The following is a 10,165-nucleotide window of genomic DNA, read 5'->3' as shown; positions in this document are numbered from 1 at the left end:
TTTTCTCCTTGCCTTGTTACATTGAGGGGTTTTATTCCTACAATCAAGCCATATAGCCTTGCTCAATTTGATGCCGAAGTGCCTTTCTTCTCAAACTAATCTCAATCAAGGCCGCCGCTTTTTTCTTCTTAAATTCCAATCAAGGCATTTAGGCCTTTATACTCAAACCAAATCAAAAGACATAATTTGTGTTTTTCTTACAAACCAAGTTGTGATGACCTGCCACGTTTTTTTTTTTTTTTTTTTTTTGTTTGTTTAATGTTTATATTTTTGCAAAATGCCAAACTACCCATATACAAATTATGGTGTGTTCGAAGGAATTTTCTTGTTCTCCAAACCTACTCGATTGGCCAATACTGCTTGGGCTTGAGTTCGATAAACTTGACCACTTCCAAGTGTGGTCAAGTCGGCCTTGTCTATTACGGTTGCATCGAGTTGGACAAAATTTTGGCATTTCAACTCTTGAACCATCTGATGGTTCACAACTCCAGAGCAAGCCCAGCGTGGGCATTTACTCGGGGGACAGGGGACAGAACAAGGGCCCGAGGCTCTGTGGACCAGCTTCAGCGTGGGCAAGCCCGAGTGAAGGTGGAGGCTCGAGCTCCGGGCCTGTGGAGAATTGCCAGCCCGAGAGCCTGAGGCCATGTGACGTCAGCGTTGACGTCAGGCATTATTTAATTTTTTTTGTGTCAGGCACGTGCACCCCACTCGCGCGTGGGGGCGCGTCGCCGACACAAAATCAGAAGAAAAAAAAACTTTTTCAGTTACCGTTGGGAAGCCACGTGGCTTCCCATGGTCCGTTTGATCTCAACGGTTATTTAATTTGGACCGTTCGATCTCAACGGTCAAAAAAATAAAAAAGTCTTACTTAATATCCACCGTTCGATCTGAGATCAACGGTGGATATTAATATGCTTTATAAATAAATAAATAAAAGAAAAAATAGTTTTAAAATTAAGAAAAGTTACCGTTGTGACACGTGGCACAATCTGGAGTGTTGGAATTCAAATTTTTTTTATATCCAACAGTAGAGATTAATTAATTGAATAAAATTTAAAAAAAAAATGTAAAAAATTCAAAAAAATTCAAAAAAAAATCTGAATTTTTTTTAAAAAAAATTGTTTTTACTTTTCTATAAATACCTTCTTATTATCATCTACTTTACACAACAATTTCATATTTTCTCAACTACTTTCAATCACATTCCCTTCTTTGTCTCAAAGTTTGAATCCATTTTTTTTCAACAAAATGACCACTGGTGCAGGTACGAATTGGTTGCTTATTGAAGATGTTGCGTTGTGTACTAGCTGGGTTGAAGTTACTCATAGTTCCCTTACGGGTAATGAAATGCAGTTACGAGAAATGTGGAGTCTTATTCATACCAATTATCTTGAGAAAATTGGTGGGCAAAGAACCAAAGAATTGATGTCTAGTCGTTGGAAATTACTTAGCCAATCGTTTAGTACGTGGAGAGACGCCTTGGCACAAGCTAGTAGTAATATTCAAAGTGGGGAAAATTACTCGGATCAGTAACAATATATTATTTATTTGATACCCAAATTTACATTATAATTATTTGTTTGTATTATTTATTTGTTACCTACATAATTTATTATTTATTGTCTGTATTATTTATTTGTCACCTACATAATTTATTATTTATTGTTTGTATTATTTATTTGTTACCTAGTTACATTATAATTATATTGTTCGTATTATTTATTTGTTACTTATTTTCGTTATAATTATTTCTTCTCCCGCATTGTGTAGGAACTTCAAGCACAAGCTTGGTACGCTGCCAAAACCAAAAGCAAAAATAAATCATTCAACCGGTGAGAATGTTGGAATATTGTCAAAGATTGTCCTAAATTTAGAGTTGTGCCAGTCAGTCCAGAAGTGCACATGAACAGCACCCCTCTAGACTCTACATCCGATCATGTCTCGCATATTCATGAAGATGATGTAGAAGAAGTGCCCGAAACGCCCCTTCCTGAACAAGCGTCGGGTTTGACCCGTTATCCAATTAGGCCTCAAGGTAAGAAGGCTTCAAAGCGAAAAGGGAGTACTTCCAAGAATGATTATGCAAAATTCATGGAAGAACTTACTCGCCAAGGTGAATTGACTTTGGCGAGGGAACTGGCGAAATACGAGGCTGATAAGGCTAAAGAGGACGCAAAAGCTGCAGCTATTGAGAGAGAATTTCAAGCTAATGAGAGAGAAGGAGAGCTACTTAGGCAAGAAAGGGAACATGTTAGAGAAGAAAGACGGGTTCAACGAGATCGTGAGATTATGAACACGCCTTTAGAAGGGAAGTCTCTAAATTCTAAATTTTTTTGGAAGTCAGAGAAAGCGGACGTGGTGCGAAGGAGGCGTACAAGAGAAGCGATAGCAAGCCAATGTGGTCCTAGCACCACAAGAGAAGATCATTCTAGCACCATAAATTGGTTAAATGATGATGAATATAGTACTTTTTGTAATCGGAGCCCATAATTTTCCAATCACTTTGGGTTGTAATTTATTATTTATTGTTTGTATTATTTATGTTGTTTCCAATTTATTGAATATTTATTCAAATTAATTTGGTAAGTTATTTATACTAAGAGAATATTTATTGAAATGACAAAAACACACCAAATAAAATTACATAAGCATACGGAATAATTAAAAACTCACTAAAAAATTACATAAACATACCAAATAATAAAACACACCAAATAAAATAAAATAAACACACCAAATTCAAAAAAACACACTAAATGAACTTAATTATCTTCAGCTTGTTTCAATGCCCACTGGTGCTCTATCAAGTCAATTTGTCGGGCATTGTGCATGTCTGGCATTTGAAATGCAGTATATCGTTGAATGAGCTTTTCATTGTAACGTCCATCCCTTTGTAATGGCTCATGTTGCACGGACTCATCGGTGGCGTCATGAGCACAATATATACGTGTTCTTGAATTGTTCATCATGTCTGGCTCATATTCATCAACGGCTTCATAATCGTGCTCATCTTCCACAATCATGTTGTGAAGAATGATGCACGTCATCATGATGGATCAAAGCGACTCTACATCAAACAATCTGGCAGCACCCTTGACGATCACCCAGGGAGCTTGGAGGATATCGAAACAACGCTCCACATCCTTCCTACACCCTTCTTGACAGCTTGCAAAATGTTTTTCCTTTGCACTTCGCGGACGTGGCACTATTTTGACAAATGTTGACCATCGCGGGTAAATGCCGTCAACTAGGTAGTATGGCCCGTCGTACATACGTCTGTTAACCTCATACATGACTTTTGGTGCCTTTCCTTGCACGACATCGTTGAACACTAGGGATTGGGTAAGGACGTTGATGTTATTTTGAGCTCCCGAGACCCCGAAAAAGGCGTGCCAAATCCATGTATCAAAAGATGCCACCGCCTCCAGAATGATACTTTTTGCTCATTTTCTGTCCCCATAAGTGCCTTGCCATGCACTTGGACAGTTTTTCCACGTCCAGTGCATACAATCAATGCTTCCAATCATCCCAGGAAAACCACGCATCTCGGCCTTCTTCAACAGCCGTTTCAAGTCCATGTTTGTAGGTTTACGGAGGTACTCAGCGGTGTAGATAGATTCGATTGCTCCACAAAACCTCATCAGGGACTCAAGAATGGTTGATTTCCCCATCCTCGTTATCTCATCCACTTGGTCTGCAAATGCTCCATATGCAAGCATCCGCAAGGCAGCAGTAATTTTTTGCTCAGGTAGTAGACCCATAGCACCAAAAGCATCTTTCTTTTGCACAAAGTAAGAATCATGGTTGCAAACAGCAATCATGATTTTGTTAAACAAATGTAGTTCCATTCTAAAACGACGTCCAAAGTACGTATCAGGGAATGCACTATTAGGAACAAAATAATCATCCAAGAGTTCCATACCTCGTCGTTGCCTGCTTCTATCAAGGTTTCCGGAACGGCTGGGCTTGCAGATCTGAGCCATAGCTTGGACGACTTGACATGAATGTGAGGCTCTACCCATTCTTACATCGTCATCTTTCCTTCTACGCTCCTCATCCTCTTCCCTTTCATTTTTTACCCCTGGTGATTGAACATTGCTTCTGATTGGTTAAACAATTCTTCCTCTTCCTGATCGAGTTCCCACATCATCCTTGAGGAAGAAGAAGACATTGTAAGAAAGAAACAGAAACTATGAATAATGATACAGATTTTTGTGAAGAAGGAAGCAGAAACTATGAATAATGATAGAGATCTTGAGAAAATTAGTGTGAGATTTGTGAGGATGGATGATGGATTATATGGAAGATTCAGAAAGGATTAGGTTGTACATAATGCCACGTGGCATGCCGTCATTCGTTACAAATTTGATAGAAATCTATCCTCAAAGATTGTGAACAGATTATGACACGTGGCATGCCGTCATTCGTTAAAAATCTTATGGAAATCTATCATCAAAGATTGTGAACAGATTATGACACGTGGCGCGACGTGATTGGTTAATAATCTTATCAGAAATCCATCACCAATAATTGTATTTTCGGATAATATGACACGTGGCATAACGAATACGATTAAAAAATTTATCGGAAATTCATCCCCAATAATTGTTTTTTCGGATTTTATGACAAGTGGCGCAACGACAACGATTAAAAATCTTATCCGAAATTCAAAATAAAATTATTTTGTATTATTTAATAATACTTTGGATAATGACACGTGGCGCAACGAGAACGATTAAAAATCTTATCCGATATTACAATTAAAATTATTTTGTATTATTTTATAAATAAAAAAATACTAATATTTTATAAATAAAAAAATACTAATATTTTATTACCTATTGCCAGGCTCTTGAAGTGTATCGATGGAGATGCAAATGCTATTTTCAGGGCTATTACTATTCATTAAGGGCAGTTACTGTTCATTAGGTGGATTGAATAGTGCATAGCCTGGGGGAAGGGCTCCAACGCTGGACTTGCTCTCATCGTTCTCACCTAAGGTGGTTGCCTCAATTTGAGTTGAGTCGAAGCTTCTAGTCTCTTGGGTGGACTCATTTTTCTCAACTAATGTGAGGTTGTCAATATGTAAATCGGTTTGAAAAATCAATCTTAAGGTTGACCCAACCCCCAATTTTCTTACCCAAATACTCTTGGCCTCCTAAGTTATTCTCATGTTGAAGAGATGGAGTGAGTGGTTGCACTTGCATTGGAACCTCATTGAGGCTTAGGTTCAAATCTTGCCCCCTGATTGGGTGATTAAGTTGTTCTGACATCTCGTGCAAAGTTCGGGTAAGAAGATCAAATGCGGCTCAACATATTGGCCACTAGAACCACTAGGGAAGGTAGAATGCACCCCAACCACTTGTACGTTTTCGTCCGATGACCCATTCAGGCTATTTTAGCCATATTGGTCATTATAACTAGTCACCATATTGGCCATAGGATTGGCCGCTAAAGCTGATTAGTTGTTGATTTGTTTACATAAGTTGGTGGTTGTAAAATTCATCTTTCACCAAACTCTAGGCAACTAGGCTTGGACCTATGTAGGTCTGCCCATGATCTGGGTTCTCCACTGCCATTTTTTATTGTTTGTCGTTGTTGGCATGAGTGGAAGACCGGAGGTGTTCATACTCAGTGGATGTTGTCGGTTTATCCTCAAAATTTGGTAGATATTATTAATATATTGTTGATATTTAGTGTCAATATGTCAATATAGGGAAGTAATTTTTTCACATCCTTTTTAGCATCAGATTGAACAGGTCAAATAGAATTAATGACTAGAATTGAACAAAGAGTGTGCAAGATGCTAAAAAGAGTGAAATCACTTCCTGTCAATATTTTTTATATTCAATCACGGTATCGTTGTTCATGTCTTTCTTATCACTATGTGTATTGTTCTTAGTCCACTCATACAGTAACTTAATTTTGAAGGACCTGCCATAGATTGACTAGCTCCAGGAACTAAACTTGGCTTGGCATGACCTAAGCAGTACTAGAATAATAAAACATCTGATGCAGTGCTGGAGTAACTATGACTAATGCTGGAGTAACTGGGACTAATTTTTTTTCTTTTATTTATAACTATGAAAAACTATATTCCACTTTCTTATCTATAGCTCAACAGAAGAACGACGAAGTAACAAGGTTCGTAATCCTAGATATTGCAGCTCAGAGTTATTTATCGACATTTAGCGAGGTGTGTAGTCGGGACGAGTCCGACTTAGTCTCCAATTCTGGCTCGCACTAAACGTAAGATAATAATCCTACTTAAACCAGTCCCCTTGAGACTGTCAAACAAACACACCGCAAAAACTTCCCAGACCTTTTACACCATACATAACACCAGTACAAGAAGGACCAAAACTAGGCCAGCCCAAATGTCGGATGATTGGTCATTTGTGTTCTCATTTGCTGTATTGGGTTTGTTCGGCTCTAACTTTTCTCCGACAGATGTTTCCATTTTGCTTTCAGCTTTTCACGCAATTACATTCCTTTTCAATACAAAATATCACCTTACTTTTGTGCTAATCCGTTGGAGTTTGGAATCTTTCGGAACGGCCCATATGTAACGTGAGGAAAACAAAATCAGTAGTAAAGTCTTTATTACTATCTAGTATATGTCTACACAGTGTGCGAATTTTTCTAATTTTGTTTTTAAAATTGGAGGAGAGAGGAAGAGAGTGAGTGAGAATGTGGGAGTGAGGAGAGAGGGAGAGAGGTTTTTTTTTTAATTTTTTTTTTAGATTAGAGATGATAAAATTAGTGTAGGTGAGACTTAAAATAGAAATTCTTTTTTTTTAATACCTTAGTGGGTAGGTGTTGAGTTTTTTTATCGAAAGAGAGATTTTATTAAATTCGAATAGAAATGCTTACATCAGAAGCCAAAGTGTTGAACAACCACTCTGACTTGAACAAATCCCATGTATGAAATCCTGGGGTGTTGAGTTTACATGCATGCGTCCGGTTTCGAAACTCTCCCCCTTCCTATATTATTTTAATAGTTTGGAATCTCTTCCCTTCTCTTAATAATAATTAATTTTAAAAAATAATTATTTATAACTAATTAATTAATATTTTATTAATATTGCACCACACATTGATTGTAAGTTGGCCGTACATATCTTCAATATTTGGTTCGATTCCAAACACTTTTTCATAATTTGGTAAGTGGATTACAAATAATCTTTGGAAGCATTTAGAATAAATGAAGGTAGAGCCTTAGGATAGATTCAAGGACATAGCACATGGGAATTTCCGGTGGAGATGAATTTGCTTTGAACACTTTGAAATTCGAGACCTTGTTAGATTAATTTTTTTTTCCATACAGCTTTGATACTGCATAAGACGACATCATACTTTTAACTCTTAAAAGGTATGCTAAACCAAAGCACGTGGCGAAAAAAAGTATTCGTAAAAGTTCAAACTCGAATCGAGAATTCCAAACTTTTGTTCTCTTTCCACTAAATTAAACCATTAGGTTTAACCAATTAAATATATGCGAAAAATTCAAAGATTTAATATGCTTTTCAAAAGTGTGTTGTACGGTTGTGGGATGAAGGAGCATCTCTACATTATTTTGCTTTGCTTATTAATATTCACTAGTCGCTAAATATGTAATTATACTTTTCTTAATTGAAAATTATTATAATTTCTTAAGGTGATATCCATAATTATAATTTTAAAGTGTTAATTATAATTTCTTACGATGAATATCCATGATCCATAATTATAATTTCTTACGGTGAATATTCACTAATTACGCTAAATATGTAACTATAATTTCTTACGTGGAGAGAGAGCTTAAAGCAATCGGGAAGAGGATCCTTTCTTAAGCTCAGAATGGGGATCCTCCTGACCACGAAATCCTAGCCGTTCAAAATTAATCCAACGGCTCCAAACAGGAGGGTTCTCTAAAAGTTATAATAATTGCAACCATTAGATTAAATTTGAACGGTCTGAATTTCATGGTCAGGAGGATGCCCATCTTGTGCTCAGGAGAGGATCCTCTTCCAAGCAATCGAGTTTGATGAAGCCAGCCTGTTACATTACATGCATATTGAATATTAAAATCGGATGGAATTATCACGGCCGCGACTACCTCCTTATCGTCTTCAAAAGTCCCTTTATTATCATCCATGTTCTCTTCTGTTCGTCTCTTCATATAAATATTGGTTAAAACTGAGTGGAGGGGCATTTTAGAATTCGGATTGAGATCATATGTGGATTTCTTACTTCGGAGTCCGGGAAATTTGACAATTTGAACCGTTCAAGATAGATTTAGATATTAAAAGGAGAGATTATGTATGAAGTGGGCCAGTAAAATATACTAATAAGAACTACATGATTTAAATTGACAATCCAACTTACTCAGTTCACTAAGATTCATACAGGATCCCATTTAATGGGATAAAATTTTGCTGTTCTTGTTGTTGTATATTTTTATTGAAAAACAAAGAACTCACATGCATTCACCCATATATCCATCCGTTTTCCTTTGCGTGCCAAAACTCACATGCTATATATGTAAGAGTAATATAACAGTCACGTATCTTCATAGCTAAAAAACATATCAAAACAGAAAGCAAAAAGAACAAGAAGTCTGGTTTTCCCACAACGTTAATGATGTTCACTTTCTATAAAGACTGATCATCATTATATCATAAGATTCCACGACCAGCCTGCCTATTAAATTATACATAATTACATATATAGGATAATAATCTTTTACAAAATATTGTCATATAGTCCCTTCCATTGAGGGAGATTATTTGCTAGATATTTGTTAGAGCTTAATCTCTAATATAATCGTTTGGTTTATCTAACCGACATATGGTTTTGATTATTAGGATATTAATTAAAATAGAGACGATTCAGATCTTTGAATTCCTAAACTGAATCGAACTGTATTATCATATATGTTATTGAGCCTTTCAATTTGTAACTTTGTAGTTTGAGGATGCCTCCATCCATGAAGATCTTTGACTTTGTCCCGGGGACCAATGAATAAAAATTAATAAAAATTTATGAGAGGTGAAAAAAAGTATGTGAATAGCACTATCAGTTCTGATAATCTACATAACTTTGATTGACATGTTGTATTGTTGATAGCGCGCGTAATTAAGTACGTGTGCTTATATATAAACAAGAGCCTTTCCCTCTCCAAAGCAACTCTCATGTTCATTAGTTTCTCAAAAGGCCCTTTCTCTGAAAAGAAGGGGAAAAATGAGGATTCTCTTATCTTCGTTTTCCAAGATTTTCATCACCATCACCATCACTTTTCTGATGCTCTTTCATAGCACAATTGGTTGTAATAAACTCATCCAAAACTCTTGCAAGAAAGCCTCAGATGGTGATCCAAATTTGAGCTACAATTTCTGCGTTGCAAGCCTTGAGGAGGCCAACTCTAAATCCCACGGCCAAAGTCCAGATCACCTTGAACAACTAGTCCTCATTTCACTTAACCTTACCATATCCAACGCGACGAACATCAACGCCACCATTTTGAAGCTCTTGAAGGACAAACGGTTCGACAAGTACGCAAAGGATTGCTTGAAAGGCTGCTCAGAACTCTACTCGGACGCCATCCCTACGCTGAAAGAAGCTCTTTGCGCCTTTCGGTCCAAGGACTTTCCCAAAGCAAATGTGGAAGTCAGCTCTGCGATGGATGCTTCTAGTACTTGTGAAGACGGTTTCAAGGATAAGAAAGGTGAAGTGTCTCCATTGAGAAAGGAGAATGATGTCTTCTTTCAGTTGAACGTCATTTCTCTTGCATTTATCAATACATTATCTAGTTGATAGAGAAAGGCAAAATATATATATCGATGTTAATTTATAGGTTTATGATATATAAGCAGTATTTTGTATAATATATTTCCACAATAAACAAGCCAATAAGCTCGGCAGTAGCCACTAATTTCTTTTTGTATATATTCTTTTATCAAGTATTTACGACGTACGTGCTTGAAAAAAATGTTTATTTGTTGCTCTAATTATAACCGAACCTAATCATAACGCACTTCTCTGAGAACAAGTTCCCGGCGAAAACAAAAATTTCTCCGGTTGACCACATTCCAACTCACCAAAGATTATAACTAACATTAGCAAACTGTTCAACAAAAAATGACTTTGCCTTTGCTGCGGGAGATTTTAGGGATCAGTTTCTCTC

The 10,165-nt window shown here is 36.8% G+C and overlaps 1 protein-coding gene across 1 annotated transcript; it reads left to right on the top strand.

Moving 5' to 3' along the window:
* The first annotated feature begins 9,172 nt into the window (after positions 1–9,172).
* Positions 9,173–9,925, top strand: LOC103959073 (putative invertase inhibitor). Its single transcript, XM_009371416.3, has one exon. It carries the CDS (start codon positions 9,223–9,225, stop codon positions 9,793–9,795), a length of 573 nt encoding a protein of 190 aa, XP_009369691.2. The 5' UTR covers positions 9,173–9,222; the 3' UTR covers positions 9,796–9,925.
* Positions 9,926–10,165: the final 240 nt, after the last annotated feature.

This window comes from the organism of the source record quoted next, unplaced genomic scaffold (genome assembly GCF_019419815.1).
Source record: "Pyrus x bretschneideri cultivar Hongxiangsu unplaced genomic scaffold, Pyrus_bretschneideri_v1 Contig34, whole genome shotgun sequence".
In the NCBI taxonomy this organism is placed as follows: domain Eukaryota; kingdom Viridiplantae; phylum Streptophyta; class Magnoliopsida; order Rosales; family Rosaceae; genus Pyrus; species Pyrus x bretschneideri.
This window is presented reverse-complemented; position numbering and strand designations above follow the sequence as displayed.